This window comes from Gymnoscopelus braueri, assembly GCF_963280865.1.
Source record: "Gymnoscopelus braueri genome assembly, chromosome: 18".
Taxonomy (NCBI): Eukaryota; Metazoa; Chordata; class Actinopteri; order Myctophiformes; family Myctophidae; genus Gymnoscopelus; species Gymnoscopelus braueri.
The window spans coordinates 17,753,207-17,779,045 of NC_137618.1; the positions used below are offsets into that span (position 1 = coordinate 17,753,207).

The 25,839-nt window shown below is 41.8% G+C and overlaps 1 protein-coding gene across 1 annotated transcript in view; it reads right to left on the reverse strand.

Moving 5' to 3' along the window:
• Positions 1-25,839, reverse strand: part of LOC308073453 (caveolae-associated protein 2-like) — a 27,484-nt gene continuing 1,645 nt past the window's right edge. The window contains exon 4 of the mRNA XM_080412375.1: positions 1-3,971. Coding sequence (XP_080268501.1) covers positions 3,042-3,971 — 930 coding nt within the window. The 3' untranslated portion in view covers positions 1-3,041. The remainder of the gene's footprint in view (positions 3,972-25,839) is intronic.

Consider the following 25,839-nt stretch of genomic DNA (forward strand, 5'->3'; position numbering starts at 1 on the left):
TGTTGTTACAAAATCTTTATTGAAGCATTTATGACTACTAAACTCTTAAAAAGTTTGAGTCAGTAGGTTAATTAGGCCCACATGATGATAGTAAGGCATACATTATTAGAGTAAACATTACAGTGACTAGGAGTCTTCTGCTATGAAGTAAAAGCTTCTTTGGCTTAAGTGATTTACAGATCTAAATAAGCTATAACGTATACATATAGAATTCAATATAGACAAGAGTGTTGCTATTCCTAACTCCGGGCCATATTGTGGATGTGTGGAGACTGAGCATTCTGGCACAAAATGGCTCCCTGCGAATAATCTGGATATGAACAGATTTTAAAACAACGAAAAGGGACTTTGAGAGTGAGACATCTGCCTGCATTCACAAATCTAGTTTATAAACGACAACAAAAACAAAAAACGAGTTCAAACATTTTCATGAATAACAGAGAATACCTCACAACCAATTAAATGAACCTCTGCATAGAATGTACACATTTGACACTATTAGTACTGTAAGTAGGCTACTGTGATTTATTCCCTCCACAACTAAGCATAAAACACACAGAAAAAAGATAACTAGCTTGTAATTTCATAAAGTATGACTGTTTAACTCCACCTTACAAAGTAAACCACTGCAACAATTGCAAGAAAGGCCATCTCTGCATCCCCCTATATGCCTTACTGCACTGCAGAATATATTTCAATTTCATCATATGCATCATATTATTAATTATTTTGTTACCCAGACCTCTATAATGACTAACAGTCTTCCTCTTAAATAATTCTGACATTATTAGGTTAGGCGGTTTCAAAGTGGGACATCACTAAGCTTATAATAGCTGCAGTCAAAACAATGGCTTCAATAACATGGAAGTTGCCCATTCAGAAGTGCCAGCCGTTTGAAAAAGCCCATGCAATACCCCCTTAAACCTCTCACTGTTTCCATCTTCCAGTACTATTTCAAAAACCTCCCTTTTTCTTAAGCCATATCTTAAGCCCAAGCACCATATCCATTCACTCTACATTCCATTTCCTGTCAATACACAGACTTGCCACTGCCACTTCCATCCCACTCCTGGAGGCCATGCCCGGAAGCCTCTGCAGGGACATTCTCCTCCAGGTGCCTCAAGATGGAACAAGAAAACTGGGACATGCAGGAGTCATTTGTCAAACCCAGGACTGCTTTTCATTTTCAATTTCTCCCACCTGTCTTGTATTTGAATGTAACATAGGCACCTAGTATCGCTTGCTCAACAGTTTCATTTAGGGAGTCATGGCATTTTAGTATCATGACTAAGGGTACAGGCATGTTAATGAATTGCAAAGAATGACGTTATCTGGAAGGCACTTAAAGGAAACTCAAGCAGGATTTTAAAAACTATGTAGTTGATTCTAACAAGGTCTTCTTCCATTCCTCAAGTTGAAATTTTGAGCTCGTCATCTGGCAAGTATCAAACCTTATTAAAACAGTAGCCAGAGGCAACCCTCATGGGGGTTGTGCATAGCAGAGATGAGTGTTACGTCTCACTCAGTGATAGGTACAAGCAGTTCACTCTTATCTCCATAAGGCATAGGAATCCATCCCTCCAGGACTACCAGCTTGTTTAAGTCAAAGGCGTTGGTGTGTACGGAGTCATCTATGGAGTCATCTCGTCCATGGTGTTGCCTCCGCAAGCGTTTATGACTAAAACGTAATCTAACAGTTTTTCATGCTATATATATATACACACGTATATATATATATATATGAAATAGAAAAGCAGACTTTATACAGTAACACAAACATTGACACATTTATAAAGTACACCTATTCAAGGCAGTAAAGCTTCTACTAAACGCTGTACAAGTTTTTAGAAGTAATCCCTGTGCATAAACTTTTTTTTCACAGTTGCCCTGCGACTATCTTCTGTAGCCATACGATTGTAAACTTCCGCAATCTCCGATTGTCTGGCTACGTGAGACTACCATGCGACAATGTCTGGAGAAAGGAAAGCTACAGCTTAACTCAAACCTGAATGACTCTTTTCATCTGTAATAGAATTTCCTCTACCTAGTATCTGTTATGCTTCATTTGCACTGATGTCAGAGACCTCTGCAAATAATCCTTAACAATTATTTATACCCATTGGGAGGGATTTACCAAATAAAAAACAACATGATGAACTCAGCAAGGGTAGACAATTGTTTTGATGTTTTAAAGCATACTTTTCTACCTCATGTAAGTATATATATATATATATATATATATATTTTTTTTTACCATGTCTGAAATGAGTGCTACGTCCAAGTAAAGGAGAAAAAATAAGCAACTTTTAAATACCTTTTTCCAAAATGTATACCTAAATACCTAAAATGTTCACAAAGAATTTGGGCTAAATTATTACACCAATACTTTTGTTAACTACCCTAATTTACTCTAATCTTAAATAGCCCAATACCTTTCTAGTGAACATTTGGTATAAAAATCTCCCCATACCAAGTCTCAGACATCCTGGCAACACACTGCATACACAAGCTGAGGGCAGTACTACCTTTGCCTAAGATTTACCATTTTTCACAAAGGCACAAAGAACAAAGAAGCTATTTGTCAGCAAGACAAATAGGTCCAGATAAATATCGCAGGAGTAAGACTGTTGGCACAACATCCTGAAGATGGGCTGCTCTTGATGCTGAAAGTGAATTACGGCACCTTGGCGCATTGTTGCTTTTTTTGGGCAGCCCCGCTAGAGGTTCTAAGGAGCACCTGCATTGGATAATAGGCACTAGTGATTTGTGTATGGTCCTCTGGTCAGGTTTGAAGAGTGAACTTGTTGCCTACAGATATGTAGATTATATAAGATATCAGAGAAATCTACAGGGGTGACAGTCAGAGACATGTATGCAGGACTACCTAAGACAATTTAATTTAAATGTAAGAATAGGAGATTTATAAACATTGCTTAGAATAGAAGGACAAGTTGTGTGCAGTGGGGAGTTCAATATACATAAAAGCAGTGGACAAACAAAAATGGGTAACTTTATGCTCAATTAAATCATCTAATTAAAGATTAAGCCACTTGCTCCACAGCAATGGTTGCTGTGGAAATCAGAGGCTCTGCCACCACTTCAACAGGACTATCAGGGTGTTTCTCTGCTGCTTCCTCCACCACCACCACCACCACCACCTCCTCTTCCTCATCTTCTTCTTCCTCCTCATCCTCTTCTTCATCATGCTCTGGGACTGCCAGGCCAGCGGGTCGATCGCCATTCAGATCCCACTCAACACTTTCCACTTCTCCGTTGACTGACAGCTCCGCCTTCACGCTCCCCAGAGTGGAAGAAGTTGGCATCTCCCCTCCGTCCTCGACCAGACCTTCCTGGGAATGGACCTCCGCTAGGGGGAGCTCTCCATTCTCTGCTAGGGGGAGATCTTCATCCCATCTGCCCAAAGGTGGTATCTCCACATGGGCTAGGTCCCCACCCTGTATGGGGACATCACCGTCTCTCACCTTCTTGACGTTGAAGGTCATGGGAGACACCTTGAAGGAGGAGCTCTTCGAAGTGGGGCTCTTGGGATGGTTCGGGGTGAGGCTTTTCTTGATTTTCTCACGCCGGTCGAGCGGCACGATCTTGGTGCCAATCTTGTTCATCTTCTTCTCGATGCTCTGGCGCGAGAAGGCTCTCTTCAGGCTGTCCACCTTCTTCAGGCTGGAACGCTTGAGCTTCTCAGCCCGGGTTCTCTCAGCAGGCAAGGCAGTGGCGAGGCCAAACGAGGCATCGGCCTCCAGAATCTCTTCCTCTTCGTGGTTCCCCATAATGACATCATCCTCATCCGAAGAGAGGCTAATCGTCTGGAGAGCTTCTTCCTGGCAACGGTTGCCATTGAAAGAACCAGTGACAGAAGGAGCAGGCTGGAAGGCTTCCGCGTCCATCTGGCCGGGCTGGGGGGACTTGAGGGAGTCTTTAACAAAGACACTGGACGGGATCTCATTGTCTTCCTACAGGGAGACAGAAAAGAGAGAGAGAGCTGGGTTAAGACGGTGGTCTTGTGGACATGGTCATGTGAAGAGAACGTGATCACTTGACCCTAGTTTTAGGTCAGCAAGAAACATGGAGCATTGACGCGTGAGCAGGGGCGTCACGGCCATTCACTGTGCGTACGACGCGACACCCTCACTCACATAGATCCGTGATTTCATACCCCCCACTTTTTGAAAAAAATAAAAATAAAAGAATAATTAATTATTATTTTTTTATAATAAATCGGCAAAAATAAGAATTAAATAACCTAACCCTAACCCCGAAATAAAGTAACCAAAACACGAAAAAAACTAACAAAATCCGCCCAAAAACGCAAAATTTTGAAAATACAGAATTTGTTTACATTTGACAGTTACAAATGTTTTTCACGCTTTTTCAAAAATAGCAGATCTACAAGCTCATAGCGCGGCACTCGGTGCCGCGCTATGAGCTTGTATATCTGCTATTTTTGAATAGCCAAAGTGTAAAGTAAGGGGTATAGTCCACCGAAAGTCCATCCCCCCCACCTTCTGAGAGCCCGTGACGTCCCTGCGCGTGAGACCAGTTTAACGAAACGCTTTGAGATAGTTGCAGGGTTTGTTGGCCTTTGAATTGACGATGGCCAGCATAGACTAGCTTAAGTCTATTAGGAGGAGGGTCAACTTTACAAGTCTTTCAGTGCATTCTTCTGTGATTATTGCGTCATCAAATTTCAGGTGTACTTCCAAGCACACATTCCTCATAAACATTCTAATGGATGCTTCTACCACGTGCTTTGGCCATCGTAAATGCATGTCAAAGTTCACGCGTAATAGATTCGGACATGTTGAGCTGGATTGCGAGTGGAGGGCTCAGAGAGACCCGTCTCCACATGTCTCCGCTGTGCTTTCCTCGAGACTTCTAAGGAATTCACCTGTTTCTCTACAGGAGGCAAATGCTCCCCCTCCTGTTTTTTTTTTGCTATATCCTTGCAACCAGGAGCACATACATGGCCTTATAGAGTGTGTTTCAGAGAGTTGAAGAAAGATGAACAGCAATAGAGAGGGAAATGATTGGAATAGCACCCTCCCCATGAGTAAGGACTACTGACACAAACATACAACATCACAAATTGTCCCTTTGACATCCACTGATTTAGGTGAGGTTAGGAGCCATACTCAACTCAACCTTTATTTATAGAGCATATTTAAAAATGACCCTGATCGACCAAAGTGCTATACAGAAAATGAGAGAAATAATTTAACAGTAAAAGGCAATTGTTATAATCCTATAGTCTACGCAGGGATTAAAGGATTGTCACATACGGGTTGAAAAGTGAAGTCTGTTTTTTATTGAGATTTCTTTTGAGATTTGCATGATTTAATGGATTGATTTTAAATATGGTTTAAACATGATTTTAAACATCAAATAGAAAATAGCACAAACAATAAACAAATAAACAAAACTTAACCTATCCTTGCTTTTAAACCTCTAACTAACCTAACCAACACCAAATAAAGACTACAATAGAAATCTGATCTAACTGATGACTCTAATTTGTATGGAGGAGCCAGGCCGTTGAGGGCCATTCAGCTTTACATTGCTGTGATTTATACTCACACAGTACAGACATGATGGATTTTCCTCTAACTGCAGATATTGGATTTGTATAGATTTAGATTTTAACCACATAGGCTTATTTGCTTATTTTGGCCCAAATCAAGGAAAAGAACGTTCAAACTTAAACATAACTCATAATCACTTATGCCCTATTTTATACGTTGTCATGCAGTGAAAATAGGTGATCTACAAGTTCACAACATACTTGTGCTGTGAGCTTGGAGACGTTTTATTATTATAATTTTTGACATCTATGACAGGTTGAAAGTGGTTAATACATTGTTGCTTAGCAGCTTTGCACCTTGACATTAGGATGAACAGGAAAGCAACCAGGCCATGTGTTATTACTGTAGTTGAGGACCTCCACATAGGGCCACACAGACATGAATAAGCTTGATTAAGTAACAGTAATGATGAAGTGTGACTGGATGCCAGTGGTTAACATTATGGCTTTGCGGGCTTGGAGCTAAATCCTCTGATGTGCGATGAGATGGTTCACGTAGTAAATACCAAGAAAGGAGGGTGCCTTCTAATAATGTGTATGGGTGGAGATCTGGAGGGTTTAAGTCTGTCAGTTTGGCGTTTGAGCATCGGTATGTGCACGCACACACGCACGCACGCACGCACGCACGCATGCACGCACGCATGCACGCACACACACACACACACACACACACACACACACACACACACACACACACACACACACACACACACACACACACACACACACACACACACACACACAGCTTTCAGCTTTTACACAGGAGAGGTGTGCTTATTATGGCTTTTTTGAGCCTTTGATAGATAGACCTACAGCATAGAGAGACACAGAGAGAGAGTATGGGAGTGACATGCAGCAAATGGTCTGGCCAGCCGGGGACTCACTGTCAGGCATTAGAGGTTCATCACTTTCAACACAGGCACATTTCTAATTAGGAGCAATTTGTGTGTGTTGCGCAAATGCATGTCAAAGTTCACGCGTAATAGATTCTGACATGTTGAGCTGACAATGTGTTGTCAGAGTGAGCTTGCATCACTGTATGAGTTCACAGTGCACCCCACAGAATGAAAAGCAGCTGTAGAACTTTAAAAGAATGCTTGAAGTGACAGCATGCCACAAGTTGCTGGAGGACTGTGTAATGCGTAACGCATACTTAAAGACTGGACCAACCAGACGGCCAGCAATGAGTCCCGCCCCCTGTCAATTACTCATTCAACACCAATGGAAAGAAGAGCAATCATTCAACATTTTGGCTCCACTCGCTAAGTCAACTTTGTCTTCACTATCTAAAATAGCACACCTGTTCTAAGCTTTTCAGGAAATATTCCCTCTTTTGGTTCAATAATAATGTGTTTTATTTTTCTTGTCAAAATTACCAAAGGACAGTCAAGAAGACATTAATCACAGTGATAATCATTACAGCGCAATTTTCAAAACAGACAGAGATGTAATTAAACAAACAAGCAAAAACTCCTAATTTCAATTCATATTTAAATCATCATATTAAAATCTTGTATCACTCACTGACACCTTGTGTTTTTCTGTTGAAAATCAGTTATTTTCAGTGAGCCACGCTGTCCTACAACTATGACCTATAAGTTAGACTTAACCATTTAAACCCTACCGTCCCTATTCTGGGGCAAACATTCGGCTCTTTTCGGGGAAGAGATTTTGTGTAGAGGGTGCTAGAGGGTCTAGTATAGAGCACTGGGGGACCCCGGTCAACAGGGTTTTACCATGTTAACCACTTGAACCGTAAGTGTTTAAGTGTGTAACTCCACCCACATGGTAGCTTACAGAGGTGGAAATTAAGTATTACTACAGTGCTAGTTACACTTTTTTTCAGATCGGAATCACAGAAGTTCACACCACAGCCCTTCATAACAGCCTATGCGAACACCCCTATCATTTCATACACAGTGGAAAAGCCAGGCCCTGTTGTTTTCAACTAACATCCAGATACCTGACACCTAGGTACCTTGATCTGAACCATGCCGGCATGATTCACTGCTCAGGTGTGAGCCAGGCATGTGTGGTATCTCCTAGTAACTGCTAGTAAATCTGTCAGTGTGTTCTCACTGGTTACGAACAAAGCTCTGTGTGTAGAGCTAAATGTTTGGTAATGCCGTTACAATTAGGTATTTTCACACAATGTGCATAGTTGATCTGAATGAGAAACACAATTAGGCAGTAGCTTTAGAACTCGCTGCTAGGATGAATATACTTCCAGGATAGTATGAGTATAGAAGAGGACGATTATATCAGACATTTTTAAGTTACTGAGAAGTTATTATAACTTTTTTTTTAAATAACGTCCGACTACTCAGTGTTGGGGTCCCTTAGGTCAGTGGTTCTCAAACATTCTCCTGTCAAGGACATCAAATTGATTGATTAGGCCACAGACCCCTATTTGAAAAGATTTTGTGCCAGGGATCGCCGTAAAAGAGGATTTTTGTTGTTGGATTAGTTTTAGTACAGAATTCCACAACTGTCGGTAGGTGGGTAGATAACAGTGGAAAGAGTGAAACCTTTGATCTGCATAGTCTCTCATTGGGCTAAGTTTTTGCCAGTAAAATCAGTGAAATCAACCACTTTCAACTAGGCGTGCATATTTTGGGCATGTCAAAAAGTTAAATAATTGTCACAAATTGTTCAAAAATAGCCACAAATAGCTGATAAGAAAGAATAAAATAGGGCTTTAAACTTTAAAATAGTGTTTAAACTGTTCCTCGTTTTGTTGGGGACTCCCTGGAACCCCACAAGGACCCCAGGGGGTCCCCGGACCCAACTTTGAGAACCACTGCCTCAGGTGACTTGTGACACACAGGGGTGTTTGTATGGAAAAGAGCTCTAAATCTTAAAAGACAGACATGGGGGGGACATGGCTCTAGTTTTAGCCAGTCCTAGCTCGCTTGATCAGCTGCAAGGTAAAATCTTGAGTTCTAATTCAACTCAGAGTTGTAAATTAAAACTGAGGATTCTATTGTGTCATTTATTTGGAAAAATCGGACACTACACTACACCACACCCACAGAGATTACAGTTCAAAATCTATTGGCATATGTTCACATTATATATCTTTTTAAAGGTTATTTATTTTCTAATGGCACATTCAGTGGTTGAGGCACCCGGGCAACCTGAGAAAATGTGCGGGTTTTTGTGTGGGTCATGAATGGACAATGGAAGTAAAGGTCATTAACCGTTGAAGTTCCAGTTGGTTCTGACACTTTGGTGGACAGGCAGAAACATGTTGGTCTTGCTGGATATAAATGTATCTTTGTATGCGTGTATAGTGTGTGCTCGTGTGTGTGTGTGTGTGGGAGAGAGAGAGAGAGAGAGAGAGAGAGAGAGAGAGAGAGAGAGAGAGAGAGAGAGAGAGAGAGAGAGAGAGAGAGAGAGAGAGAGAGAGAGAGAGAGAGAGAGAGAGAGAGAGAGAGATGTGTAGGTCAAACATTAAGTCTAATTTCTTTGCATTTGTATGTATTTGCATGGAGTACCAAACAGGCTAAGCCTATCAGGGGCCACTTTGGATAGTGTGACGGGTTTTCTCAACCACAAAGAGTTAATCTAAATTGGCTTTGAACTGTATTACTTTCCGGTGATTGTCTGAGTGAATGTCCCAGAACTTGTTTCATGTAGCGTAGCTAATTATCTGCCAACCTTTGTGAGCTAAAAAAAAAGACAACCTTAACCACTTTCAGCCTGGGGTCCATATTTTGGGCATGTCATTCTAGGTGAAGGTTTTCAAAAACACAAAGGTTTTTGAAAAAACACAATCTACCCAATGTGCATTGTGAGCTTTTAGGTCGGCTGTTATTGCAATTCGTCGTATGACAAAGTATATAGGGCTTAAGTGGTTAAGTATTTTGTAAGGGTACCCAGGGGGCTCAATCTGGTGCAGCACTGTCAAAAAAATGTGCAGTACCAGATTGCAGTGCAAGTACCAAAAACAATGTCATCATCATCCCCCATCTATCTATCTCCCTCTATACTTTACAATAAAGGAGAGATTATTTATATGAAGTCAAACTTTCAAATAAGTATTTTGTAAATACTATTCGACCTTTTCTTTCGGGGGGGGGGGGGGGTTCTGACTGTAGACCTCACACTGTGGTTCAGTCCCTTTTGGGAATTCTCGTTAATGAATGTGTCCTCAATACAAAGACTCATTAGGAGATGTGTGCGTGTGCGTGTGCGTGTGCGTGTGCGGTCCCACGTTGCACACATGAATTCACCCATGTGAGATTACCCAGTGTTTACAAAAACATTAGACGGGATGGAGGGAACAGAAACCAGACAGAAAGAAAGAAATGAATATTAACTAAGAGAACTTTGGATGGACATTACATTGGGCTGAAAACAAAGTTAATTTACTGCGACATGTACGGCCCTGGGCCTCACACTAAACATGGAGTACACTGTAAAATCCTGAGTGTTCATTTATCTCAAAGAGTGTAAAAAATCTAACAAAATGGACATTTGTACACTCTTAGTGTAGAGTTTCAAATGGATGAATTAACATAGAGTCTACTATGCATGTGTGAACAATAAAGTTCCCAAATAGAATAAAACAGTGGTTCTCAAAGTGGGGTCCAGGGACCCTCTGGGTTCCTTGAGGGGGTTCCAAATGTAACAACTCTGAGAGTGTGCAAATGGAACCAAATGTACCCGTACAGGTCCATTTGGTTCCATCTGTACACTCTGAGAGTTATGGGGGTCAATACAAATTAAAATGTTTGAGAACCACTGGAATAGAGCTTTAATGCAGGGGTCTTGGCCAGAAACCTCCCTGTGGCTTAATCACACATACAGTAAAACCACATACTGTAACCCCACATACAAAAGAGTACAATTACATAAATCAGTTACGTAAGGAGAAACCTCTCTCACGCGTGTGCAACGCGAGTATAAATCAAGCGATATTCTCAAGCTGTCAACATCGCGGATCCCCCTCCTTCCCTCTCTCTTTATGTTCTGTCTCCCCCTCTCCCCCTCTCCCCCTCTCTCTCTCTCCCTCTCCCTCTCCCCCTCTCTCTGTCTCTCACTCTCTCTCTCACTCTCTCTCACTCCTGTTTCTGTCTCTATCCCACGGATCATTCCTACCAAGTTTCTAAATTATCTTGCTTAACAAACAAACAATACAATCAGACAGGACTGCATTACAACACCCAGCCACACATGGTGGGATAATGAATATCAAAACCCTTCAAGACAAGGCAAGCCTGAACAAGTATATTTCAAAAGAAGAAACAGTCTACTCCAGTCTGATTTAATCAGGCAGGTCATGACATAGTTTTGGGGCCATGATAGAGACATCTCTTGTCACCTTTCATCTGATGTTGTTTACAACAAATACGACAAATAGATTTATAGATGAATTAGTCGCAGGCGCGCCTTAAAAGTTATAAATAAAATGTTTTCTAATCTAAACAGAAAAATTACATGACCTACCATATTGAAGGCAACACTGAGTTCTAAGAGAAGAGAGGTGGATGTTTGTGCATCTGCTGCCTGGTCATATGTACAGTACAACTTCCGTTTTAACCACATTAACCTGATGACTGGGATCCCCCAGGGCTCTATCCATGGCCCCTTCATTTTCTCCCTTTACACCAAATCTCTTCGCAGAGAATATCAGATCTACAAGCTTGCAACGTGTTTTGAGCTTATAGATCTGCTATGTTTGCCGAATGTTCGGATGAGGTGGCCTGCAACACACCCTGTAGTAAGGGGGGGGAAACGAAGAATTTGGAGGGACAATGAAACAAACCTCCATAAAAAAGGAAGAATATCTACTTATCTTGAGAGGCCTCAATAGTCTGTGGAGACAGATCGAGTGGGTTTATAAACACAGCCTGAGAGGTGCTGTCGTGTGTTGGTTTGCATGTAAGACACCTCTCTGCTCAAGTGAAACTACAGAAGTCCTTTGTTTCTCTGCTTCCCCAGTCAATCCCGGGAGTTTGTTATAGTAGGAGACTTTCTCACTCACACTGACTGTTATTCAAATGCAGAGATCTGGGTGGGGCAGTCTCTATGTGTGTGTATGTGTATGTGTGTGTGTGTGTGTGTGTGTGTGTGTGTGTGTGTGTGTGTGTGTGTGTGTGTGTGTGTGTGTGTGTGTGTGTGTGTGTGTGTGTGTGTGTGTGTGTGTGTACACTTTTGTAATGATACCTTACTGCTTCTGTCGGTTTCTCTGTGTGCTGTATCTTTTACTGTGTGCGTGACTGTGTGCGTGTGTGCGTGCGTGCGTGCATGCATGCGTGCGTGCGTGCGTGCGTGTGTGTACAGACAGGTGCGTGAGTTCCATGAAATGTTCTCTTTTCATTCCTTGCTATTGCATTATCTCCATACATTCATCATCACCTTATATGTCTTACATATCATATCTGTAAGTCTTCTTACATGCATCTCCACGGCAGATAGATCCACTTTACATTTTCCATTACTCCAGACATAAAACACACACACCCAATCCTCACAACTCACTGATCATCACTGAAAGCTCACTGAAAGCTCGTAAAAGTACAAATGCTACACACACACACACACACACACACACACACACACACACACACACACACACACACACACACACACACACACACACACACACACACACACACACACACACACACACACACACACACACACACACACACACACACACACACACACACACACACTATACTTAGGAGGACATTAGACCAATTTTCTACATTCATTCAACTTTTTATGCCTCTGCCTATCGCTCCTTTTCATGGAGCATTGACTACAGTCTGCCAGAGTCCTCTATCCATACATTCATTCAACTGCCAGCTGCTAAACTCACACCACTATGTGCAAAAATTTAACCTTTACCCTAACCTTAAACTAAACACTAATTTTAACCCTAACCCCTAATCTTAAAACAGCCCTGTGAAAAGCCAGGACCAGAAAAATGTCCTCAATTACCACAATAGTCTACCTATCCTTATGAGGACAATGGGTCCGCCCACAGATAGTGTGCATGTACACACATGTGCGCGTACACACACACACACGCAAACCATGGACAACGTCTATGGCCCGGGGAAGGAAGTAAAGTTAAAGGAAATGAGATTCCTCTTCCCTCCGGCTGATAGGGGTGCGTCATGGGAAAGCGTTAATGCATGGACCTCATTATGTAAGCAGGGGGATACGTACTTTGGACTGAGTGCACTCACATGCATTTCCACAAGGATGCATGGATGCACACGTGGATATGCACGCAAACCTGTGTGTGTCTCTCTCTGAATCTCTCACACGACACACACACACACACACACACACACACACACACACCAAACATGACCATAACTGGTCATATATTTGTGACAATCAACTCTAGAATACTTGAATTTCTCAACTCACCGTTGCAATGCTTTGATGTTAATACATATGAATATTGAATATTGTTTTCTGTCACAAACTGCTAATATCAAAGTCAAATACAATTGACCAAACGTAAGTTTATGTCATGACCAATATCAGGCAAAAGGATCACATGTTAGGGAATCCATTCCCACGGTCATTCCCTCAGACCTGGCTGACTACAAACAAGGCATGTTTACATTACGCAATAACAAAACACAATGCCCATCTCAATGCCAACATCACGCCAACTTTCTGAACACAACACAGTGATTGCACCACTGTAGAAGCTATGACAGTTCCTGTTAGACAAGAATGTTGTATAAAAAAAAGAAAAAGGGATCCTATAGATTTAGGAGCACTAAATGAGGACATGGACAACAAACAAGAGCATAGGATAAAAAATAAGTGTAGGAACTGATAGTCTATTATTCTATGTACGCCTGACGTCATCCTGCACATTTGATTGAACACTGCTGCTTATTCTATGTATATTAGGCCCGTAACGATACAGTAACTGCATCGATGCATCGTTTTGAATTTTCAACGATCTACTATATCGATATGCAAACAGCTAAATATCGTATCGTTTGACTTTGAATCGTATCGAATCGTTTTGCAATGCAAATAATCGTATCGAATCGTTCTGCAATGCAAATAATCAATTATATCAATACTAAGTACTTTTAAGAAGAAGAAAAGAGAAAGAGGGGTTTATATCCAGTATCCAGGTATTTATTTTTCACACAGAATTTTTGGGTAAATAAATAGTTACTATATCGATTTTAAATCATTGAATCGAATCGTATCGTTCTAAATTAACCTGTCCTGTATCGTTCATGTATCGTATCGACTAAATCGCTGAATCGAAACGTATCGTATCGTTCTAAATTAACCTGTATCGTTCATGTATCGTATCGACAACCAAGTATCGTGATACGTATCGAATCGTTGTTAAAACGTATCGTTACACCCCTAATGTATATACTATGCTTGACTTCTTTGCACATTTGATTGAACATTGCTGCTTTGATTAGAAATGTATCTGCAATTACCCACACATTGATGGAAAATGCTGCTAATTGATACGCTATTGTACCTGTCCAAGACCAAGATTTTTCATCGCATTATTTTTTGTTTTGTTGCTAATAACATACTGTATATTATATTATAATATAATATGTTAACAACATTTTGCTGCCTATATTTGTACAAGTTAGTCAATGACAAAACCTTCTTGATAGATTCTTGAGGTTAAACACGACCTTTGACACAATCCTGTTTCTGGTTTGACAAAATGTTCACCTGAAAATTCTATTTCTCCCCTGAGCAAGCAGGCAGGCTCTATTAACTGGAGACCCGGTTTCAAATCCGGAGTAGAACGGGAAAGTTACATAGTGAAGCTTTAATGATTAACCGTTTAATATGATTTAATCGTCATTATTTTAATATTATAATTCAGCTTACTTACAATTGGTATCCTGACCTGGAAAAGTATTTTCTGTTTACTAAAGAGCTGGAGAGACAGGGAGACCACTGCTACTGAACAAACGCTCTATAGAAATGATTATTATCAGAATAGAGCTATTTAACACTTATTTTGTTATTTTTTTAAATCACTTACTGCACCTTTAATGATAAAGTTTAAAAATGTGCATCCCTATTCACAAGACATGTGTACTGTGTAGGCTATATCAGTACCATTGTTGCATCAACGCTACTTTCAATTGTCCCCATGTTACCTCACTGCAGAAGGTCACATTTTGGGTTCAGAACTGAGCAGCTTATCACATTAAATACAGCGAGTTATACAAAATGGCTATTGTTTTCTCTTTTCCCTTCCACGGACCTTTTAGGCCTTGGCAAAAGGGTTCGGTGTGAACGGTCGGGTTTGAGAGGTCAAGGTGGAACAAAGGAAGAGGGAGGTGGACAGATGCCATAAAGGGAGGACAGTTGTTTTCTCTATTTCTGTGGTGAGTAACAGGACCTTGACTTTCTTTGGCAGGAGACTAGCAAGTCTCTACACTGCCAATTAGATACAGTGGTCCCAAGATAAGTTACCACCTGTATCTGTAATGTAATGTAATGTAATGTAATGTAATGTAATGTAATGTAATGTGTGTGTGTGTGTGTGTGTGTGTGTGTGTGTGTGTGTGTGTGTGTGTGTGTGTGTGTGTGTGTGTGTGTGTGTGTGTGTGTGTGTGTGTGTGTGTGTGTGTGTGTGTGTGTGTGTGTGTGTGTGTGTGACTGGCGCGTGTGAAGAAAGAGTGACAGAAGACAAGATTAAAAACACAGTGAGTGTGACACATTCAGAGAGACAGGGAAGAGAGAGAGAGAGAGAGTGAGAGAGAGAGTGAAAAGTAGAGAAGTGGTCCAGAAAAGTCTCGAGTTGATTTCACCTATTTCAGCAGAGTCTCACAGTGCAAAATGTCCACATATCAACGTCAACATGCACCGTATACTGTAGACAGCTCAGACAGGTCGGGATTGTGGGATAGGCTGGGAGGACTGAATGACATTCATCTTGGAAGCTGACAGCTTTATGCATTTTGGCAGGGCACACGTAGAATTGTGCCGATACGGCTTCATTGAATAGTTGCAATTCCATTTCTAAATTACCAATCCAAGGTGGACAACTGTTGCTTATGTACAGCATGCATACTCCTCTATGACAGGAAATATACATGCGATTGAAGTTCAACTAATTGAAAAGGTATGCAAAGCCAACCAGTAACTCTCTAACAATATTTGAATTCTGTGTTGTATACTGTACAGTAGATACAAAAATGTATTTACCATTAAAACACAATGAGCAATAAGTGAGAAGCCTCACAAAGCCTCTGTGTTATGATTGATTACCGGTACCTCATGGAGGCTTGCTCAGTCCCTGTTGTTACTCTCAAACAATAGGATCATTTGCATGCTAAGCAGCTTTGAAAGGATTTGATCATAAAAATAAAACACCACCTTGCAAACACAAACACAATACACAGTAAAACCATAGCGTTAATTCAACTCCAGGGGGTGGGGTCCCTATTGTGATTGATAGGAACCAAATGGACCCTTACAGGTCTGTAACTCAGAGTGTACATGTGGAACCAAATGGACCCTTAGGGACAATTTGGTTCCACGTGTAACTTGCCCAAATCACCTCCATGTTGACTTTCCATGGTGGATGTTTGTCCAGGCCTAAAACGATTCTCTTAACAACAGCTCTGAGCTAGCATTTTGGGCCGGTATGGAAAAGGTTGGAATGACCCAGCAAAACCACAGCAAGCCCATTAAACCCATCGTTCTACAGCAGGAATCTGTGGAAGCCACTGGCAGCCGAACCGATTTGGCCACAGACACCGTTCGACAGCCAAAGACAGACTTGTCAAACCTGAATGTGGTTGACAGGAAAAGAGAGCGTACTAAAACTAACACATACACAGTCACATAAATGTCTCTCAATCACTCTGTCTCCTCATATCTTTTGCCTTTTAAATAGTTTTCAATTTGTCCCGCTTCTCTTTTTTTTCTCGTTCATTCTTTATTCTTTAATTGTATCCTTGTTAACTTAACTGCCACTCTTCCTAGGGTCCAGACACACTCACAACAAAAACATAACACAACAAGACATGCAACAAATCTATATCACCTGTACCAAATCTTTGTTTGCCTATTCAGATCTTGTTTTGACCTAAAAGAAATCACACAGGAGTTGGAAATAATCTGCATAATACCAGAGGCTTCCACAACCTAAATTCTATAGGTCCTTAAAGGAATACACCCCTGTTTTCAAGCATATCTCTGTGTATTCATCACTAGGAGAGTAGTGATCAACACATGATGCTATGTCCGTCAACATAGTATCGCCAAGCAGGAAATCCCATGAGCAACAGACAGACATTGTCCATGTACTGGTGACGCATCACACAGACTTTAAAAAACTACTGCCATTCTCCCATCTAAATTCTGGGTAAACCGTGGCTCATGCATTTAGGTGTCTAATTTTTTTTTAATTCCCTTCGTCCCTAATGTCTTCTCTTCATTCAATGCAAACTAATTTGATTTCATATTGAGCCATGCCTTCATTGTACCTCTCTCTCTCTCTCTCTCTCTCTCTCTCTCTCTCTCTCTCTCTCTCTCTCTCTCTTCTCTCTCTCTCTCTCTCTCTCTCTCTCTCTTCTCTCTCTCTCTCTCTCTCTCTCTCTCTCACACACCCATTCATTCTCTCTGGCTTGGAAAAGTGTGAGGCTCATCTAAGTACTGGGACCCAAAGGCAAAACGACAATAACAAAACAAGAAGCCATGTTGTAAACAAATCTGGTCGGGCTCCAACAAGCATCCCCCCTGGGCACTGCAGCCATTTTACTACCAGAGAGAGCGTTTTACCTGCCACAGACTTTCAGGGTATGTCTGTAATACAAAGTTAATGGGAAAATAACCAAAACATATTTGTCATTATTTTGATATGGATATTAGATAACTGGCTTCGTGACTAGAAGGTGGCCAGTTCAAATCCTCAAACTGCATTTCAAAACTCTGAGTGGGAAATAATGATAATAATGATTTCTGCTCATCGACAGCAATTCGCCAGCTTTGGGTACTAAACAGTAAAATCATCAGTTCTAACCCCCGAGAGTACAAATAGCAAAAAAAGCTCGCATAAAAGCGATATATATCACCGCGCCTTGAGCTAAGTCAGTGAGCCCAGCCCCAATGGAACACAACACCTGCTGTGTGCACACGCACACGCACACGCACACACACACACTCACACACACACACACACACACACGATCCTAGCTGTAGCCTACAGCCAGCGGCCTGCTCCAACCTGTGTGTGGGAGAAATAGATATGATGATATATAATGGATGCGTCTATATGGTACACTCACGCAATGTACACTCAAAAAGGTTTGTTACAACTAACTAACGACTGCACTCTGCCAAGAGCAGCCCTGAATATATCTGTGGAAAGCAAGAATGTACTGTATTACAACAACTGTGACTGCTGAATTAAAATGGATTTATGTAGTTATGTTTTGATGTCTAAGTTAAAGGAAGCAATGTATCTATTTAATTTGGCAAGGCAAGTTTATTTGTATAACACTTTTCCAAAACAATTCAAAGTGCTTTAAATAAAACATTAATCATTAAGACATCAAAACACAGAGCAAAATAAACACATTATAAAAAGGACATTTGAAAAAAAAAATCTATTTCAAAAGTAAAAATAAACGGAAAAATTAGATGCTTAAAAGCCCTATTGCAGGGGGGCCGGACCCCTAGGGGGTCCTCAGAGTTACAACAGGGGGGCCGCCAAATCTTTGTGTTATAAGATTATTTTTTACATTAACCACTTGAACCCTAGCATCCCTATTCTGAGGGTAACATTAGCCAAAAATAGCAGATCTACAAACTCGCAACGACTCGCAGCTTGTAGATTGGCTATTTTCAGCAAAGGGGTCCTTGGCCTGAAACGTTGAAGACCCCTGCCCTATTGCATTGTACAACAAATAGCAAAAATAGCCAATCTACAAGCTCACAATGCGTCGCACAGAAACACATTGTGTTGTGAGCTCTCTAGATCTGCTATTTTCTCCAATTATTGATTATTTCTGTGATTCATTTGTTTTGTTTTTTTTAAATGTTGAAATTTTTCGAAAACAAGCACGACAGATTGAAAGTGCTTAATGATTTGTGTGTGTAAGTGTGTGTGTGTGTGTGTGTGTGTGTGTGTGTGGGGGGGGGGGGGGGGGAACACCCTAAACTGTCTGGTTGAAGAGCGGTACTGACAGGCGATAAGATGGAATTTGTGATGTAACCTACAATGGAAACACTGCAGCTGATTGGATAGACGCACTGTGAGTTGGGCGGTCCAACAAAACCCGGTGGTCTGCTCATAAACAAGAGCGGCATCCCAATTCCAGACCATATAAATGATTTATAATTCAAACAGCGTTTTAGGTGTGTAGTATGTTCACCCGGCTATTCACAGCTGGAAAAGGTAATTAATCAACTCTCGTAATCTACGGAGATGACGAGGTCTAAGGAGAACAATGAAAATAATGAAACGCCACAAATCAACTGATGAATATTGGCACCGAATGGTAGTGAAAATGAAAACAAAGTATACTATAGTATACTGTATATATTTTCATTAAGTCTGGGGTTTGGGCCAAGTCTACCAAACTCACCAATGAATAGAATGTGTCCAGTTGATGCACCTGGCTGCATGCAGTAAGACTGGATATTGGATTAGGTAGGACGTACATTTTCAGATCTTAGTCATGTTCAATTCAATACTGCTGAGGCTGCTTTCTTGAGGAGCTAAAGATGAGCGACATAGGTTAGCTACTGTATCAGTACAGCTCTTCATCCGGCATTAATGGTTTAGATAAATACACTTCAGTCCCAGCTGCTGACAGCTGATATTCAAGTGACTACTGTCACAACCTTTGGTTAAGAGTTGAGATACAAAGGCCTTCTGAGAACTAGAGGTAAAGCAAATAAGAGACAAGAGCCAGTCACTCAAATGTTCTGTAAACACCCACTATACTGAGTGCCTCCTAAATGCATAAATACCATGCCGCGATGTACCAATAATGCATGAAAAGCTGTGTGTCCGTCGCTGTCCCGAGTTATCATGCATTTTCCAACACAACTCCAATTCCCTCAAAGGTCCTACAAAGTGACCTTCAACATGGTACAATAACAACCAAATCCTCATTGTTTTAAGATGCAGTCCCTGTGTTTGGGGTTAGCGTGGAAGCATGTTTTTCTTCCCGTACGATGCGATATGACTGCGCTTCCCATCTGTGAGACAGAGGGTGACTCCCTACTCCACCACGACTCCTCCATGAAAACAACTAGTATCGCAGAACATCCACTTTCCATCCCTGGGTTTCCCATATCATTATTTTATTTGGGCAGCCTGCCTAAATACCAGTTCACCCTCCTACAACTGATTTCCAAGTATATTTGGCGCAAGCTAAAGCTGCACTATGCAAGATTTTTAGGCAAAAATATTTATAAATTACATAAGGGATTGAAGACTCATGAGCCTATCGCCCGTGATTAAAATGTTATCAGTAATTTACAGCAATATGTGCTTCAGTGGTCTGAAGCACACTGCTTCAGGGGGTCAGTTGCGACCAGTTGCATGTCACTTTTAGGGCCGCCAACATACACAAAGTGTGAACATTGTAAAACTTCCATAGTTAAGGTGCACCAGATGCCACCTGTAATTTATCAGACGATGTGGTTCATTAAGCCAAATGGAATGAATCTGAGATGGGATCAGCATTTTCTTTTCTAAGTGTGCTTTCTAACCATCTCAGTTCTCAACAGCCCCACATCCACCTCTTGTCATCAGAGCAACACACTGGGATAGTGAGAAAAGAAACCGCATTCTCACAGTGTTCAAATTGATTTGTTTGTTGCTGTTGTCATCCTGGGTTGGAGGGACGGAATGCCATTGTGAAACGAGCAGAGAGGATCTTCTGCAAAACAAATGACTTCTGACTATGGCAGGATAGTTAATTCCAAACAAGCACTCGTGGAAATATTTCAAGTTACTGTACATGCCATAGTGATATTACTAATGACGCAGAGATGCATGGAAACGATACATTAGGCTATATCAGATTGTGGCCTTATTTAAAATCAAAGAGCGCTATTAATCGGTCTGCTGAAAATAATAGCAGATGAAACTATTTAAACATAAATATTTGCATTCTTTCTCTCTCATACCAGAGATTATTAACTGCTTTTTTCCAATGCAGAACCTATCACCTTGCCAAACACCAACCTCATGAGTCATACAAATGTTTCCATCGTGCACATACTGCTGGAATCTTAAATGGCTGGTAAATCTGTGTGTGGTGTGTATGCATGCATGCATGCGTTCATGTGTGCGTGCGTGCGTGTGTGTGTTATAGAAAAGAGGCTAGAAAGCGGGGGGTTCTCTGGAGACAGGAAAAGCACTGGTGCACAAACACAAACAAACAGGGTCCAAAACTGCTGCAATTAAGGGCTGTGCACGTATTCTCATCGCTCGTTAGTGCTCGTTAGACCTCGTTAAGGACAAGCGCAGTGGAGCGGCATGGGTCCCTGTCATTTCTGACAGAGCGTGGGCAAAAGCTGGAGGTGGCAGTGCCCTGCCGGGGCCAAGTGTTGAGACGCACCCACTATCCCTCTGTGTTTCCACATCAGGTGGCCCGTACAGGGTACAGAGTGTTCCCTATCAATGCTTAGGACTCTATCAGTTGGGGGGAGGGGGTTTACAGTACAAGTAGATCAAACAAAAAGAACAGAGAGTGACTGCGGGGGCTTTTCTCCTGGGTTCACAGTAGATAATGCTTTATCAGGGAGTCATGTGAGGTTTCATGGCATCATCATAGCTTCAGGACCTGGCGGCCTGAGAAGGGGGGTGGGTCACATTTTAACAACTTAAACCCTAGGTGGGATTTAGTTGACCGGGGTCCCCCAGGGCTTTGGGCCTTCGTTTCGTTCTACACTAAATATCTTCACCGGGAAATAGCCGATCTACAAACTCACAAGTTATACCTTGTTTTCACTAAATGTTTGCCCCAGAATAGTGGAGTGGGAGTCAAGGTTTTTTTAAACCCAACCCATCCGACCTACTGGACCCAAGACCTGAAATAATATGTGTTAATCAATGGCCTGAACCCAACCCGAACCCGACCCATTAATTTTTTGACACAATAATTGCATCTGAATCTTACCCGAACCCGCCTGAGCCGCAGGTCACCTCATGGGACAGGAGTTGTGGGTCGACCCATGCATCACTAACACTAGCTAGTGTTTCCAGCGGTTAAAGGACCATACGAATGGACAGGGATGTTTAGCCCACTGACTATAACTCCCGCTATACTTAACACTACTGCCAAACAGTTTCCAAAGAAAGCAAACTGTAGTTTGTTTGGATTTCAAGGAAGCTACTGGATTCCATTTATTCATTATTTATTATTATGTAAATCAAGTTGCGCCTGCACTTGAGCTAGTCAATTTGACTCAATTATTCCACTAAGTTTTGTAACATTTTAATGGAGAATGTAAACAGATGGTAAATCTAAAAGCAAAACAACTAATGAGGAAGTGGTCTCTGTATGGATGAAGCAGTGAATAGAATACAGCTTGATAAGTCTGTTTCTGAAAACACAGAAAACAACGAAAGAACTGCCTAAAAACATCCAACTGGAGGCAAAATGAAAAGGCATGGTAATAAGTGTGTCATTTTCCAATTTTTTGGAAACAATGGAAAGTAAACAAGTGAAATGGAAAAAGACAAGGCATAAGAGGAAAGAGAGGAGGTGGGGGAAAGGGGGAGTGATAGTCACAGAGAAAGAGTTGGCGGGAGCGAAAAGGACAGGGAGGCGAGGAACCAGAGCCTGAACTTAGTTCCTTTATATTCCTAGCTCCCCTTGGGGCGTGCCAAGTCTCATTTACTAACTCTGTAACCACATACACCTGACCCAACTCATCAGCATAACCACCAAAGCCTAACCTGCACGTCTGCACGCACACACACACACAGAAAACACACACTGCTGAAGTCACCGTAGCCGTTGTGACATCCATCTACAAAGGCTTCTCTCATACTACGGCTCAGAGATTTGAGAAAAACAAACACTTTGTCCCACTTCAATTAGCCAATGCAGCACTTTTAACTGAAACCCCATACGTAAACATTGTTACGGCATTGTTGCCACTTTCTACACATTGCAAGTTATTAGATAGTCGAATCCTACAACCAGCGCCAATGGAAACTTAGTCGAGAAAGACAAACATTTTAAGATATTGGAGTCTATTTACATACAATAAAACAGTTTTCCAAGACATTTTAAGAATGTCTCACATGTATACAGTATGTTCCACAGGTTAGCCTGTACACTTAGCTGTAGTATCAATGGTTCAACGTTCCGTCAACCGTGTTTTGCCACATGGAACGATTAGTCAAACAAAGACTAGAAAGACAGCTGGCATTTGATAACGCTGTGAAACCAACCCCACTCATCCACACAGTCATCGTCGGCATTAATCAAATGTTCAATCACATCAATGCAAGGCACCGCATGTCCTGTATGTTTGAGCCAGGGCCATGTTGTGTACAGTAGTAGAGTGTTGTTGGCACCCGTTGCTATTGAACAACACACAGTAAAATTCCCAGTGTTCATTTAACTCGGAGCGGGTATAAATGGAACCAAATGGACCCGTAACGGGTCCTTTTGGTTCCATTTGTACCCGTTGTACCCGTTAAATTAACACTGAGCATTTTTACTGTGTGGCATCTCAGTAGCTGGGAAACCAGATAAGAAACCTTAATGGTCATAGCTGTGTCAACACTGACCAGCCTTTCACTGCCCAAGGACACACACATGCACATGTGGATGAACACACACACACACACACACACACACACACACACACACACACACACACACACACACACACACACACACACACACACACACACACACACACACACACACACACACACACACACACACACACACACACACACACACACACACACACACACACACACACACACACACACACACACACACACACACACACACACACACACACTTGAAGTAAGCACCCATACTATCCCAAACTCAAATTTGGGCAAATGTTATGACAACCACTCTGTAAAATCGTAAGTGTTCATTTAACTCAGGAGTATAAAAACACTAACAATGGACGCAAATTGGCCCTTGTGGGTCCACGTTTACACTAAGAGTTAAATGAATACTGAAGATTTTTACTGTGCATGCACCTCAAGACTGATAAAGAATGAAAAGTGTAATATTTGAATAGCCTGAACTTGAACTTGAGTTCAAAAGAGTGTGTTTGAGTGCCATGTGAAATACAATGACCACAACACCTGCAGCTCTGAGTGTACAACTGTAACCAAATGGGACCATTTGGTTACATTTGTACAGCATGTGTACTGCACAGAAATTCAAACCAAGCTGCAGGACCAACAGGTTTAACACAGCGGTTGATAGTGAATGCATTGCAAAAGGATGTCACTTGATTTTATGAATTGACGTGGAAACACATCCAGTCAACAGACAGTGTCTGAGCCCTCTTTTATTATCCTTCAGCTGCTTTCCCAGACACACCCTTCACACACACACACACACACACACACACACACACACACACACACACACACACACACACACACACACACACACACACACACACACACACACACACACACACACACACACACACACACACACACACACACACACACACACACACACACACACACACACACACACACAGTAGGCAGTACATAATTGAGCAGGGACCTGTCTGTGAGTGAAGGCGCTCACACACAGAATCTTTCTTTTCCCCCCACATAACACAATTATACACACACACACACACACACACACACACACACACACACACACACACACACACACACACACACACACACACACACACACACACACACACACACACACACACACACACACACACACACACACACACACACACACACACACACACACGCGCGCGCGCACGAGAATGTGTGTGCACGTGCGCGCACACACATTCTCATTCTTCTTGTTCTATAGTTAATTATACTCGAGCCTGTAGCACAAAGCTGACCTGCTGAACCAAAATCTACCATCATGATGGTGCATGTGTTCACAGTAAATCTGTACAAATAATGTGATCTGTGTTTTAGTTGTAATAAAAATGTCAAACTGTTCAAGTTTTTTTTTTTTTGTACTATAAATGTTATTCGGGCCTCAAACCATCCACCTAAATAAATCTCTCAGATGTTCTGCAAGTATTCAAGGTCTATTCAAGTTATTGCATGTTCCACAGCCTTGTCAGCAGCATATGGTTAAACCAACACACATGCATGTGCAATATATGGACACACTGACAATTAATTAAACTTATTAATGCATCCTCCCTCTCTCTGTGTCTGGCTGTGTCTGCATTCACTTGAAAGAGTGCACACAAAAGCATGAGTGTTACCTCTGAGGGTGTAGCCTACAAATGGAACCAAATGGACCCTTGCAGGTCTATCTGGTTCAATTGTGCCCTCAGTCAAAGCTGCAATTCAAAAAACAAAAAAACAAAAAAAACGTTCTTTTAACAAATCTCTGTATGGTAGTGTATGTTAATCCAATATAATTATTCATAATGAATGAATGAATGAATAGAAAGAGAACGTGACGTCACACCATTGAAAGTATAGCTGAAAACCTCTCAAGATGGCGCCACCTGTCCATTGAACCCAATGGACGGGACCGCTGGCATTGCCTAGGGGGCGCGATAATTTACGATTCTGTGCCTATCGTTACATAACTTGGACGGGGCTGAGTAGGCTCAAGCGAACTTCGCAACGTTCAGCACGGCAACTCGCACGCTTTAGCGCGCTCGGTGGTGCTTCTCGTGGCTCAAGTTCGCTTGAGACTGCGCCCCTCTGTCCCGGTCCAAAACAATACTTTACTTTACTTTATCTAACTCTTCTAAGTAGAGCGAAAGAAGCCCCTGGGCGAGGCTACTGCGCAGTGATGGTAAAACGCTGTTCGCGGACGGGGGGGGGTCGCTCGTTCTAAAAACTCTTCATTGAGATATTTATACCCTGGTGTCAGGTAGGACACTAATTGACAAGTATTACTGCCTGAAGCTCATAAGCACAATACAATGTATGTCCCCTATGGAGTAGGGATTCCCTCTTGAGCAGCCGTAGAAGTTTAGTCTCCCACACCGGAGTCTCGGGTTCAAATCCCGGGCAGCCGGGCATGAAAACGTCACGCATTCTATCTGTCTTTAAATGAACACTCAGGATATTTACAGTGTGA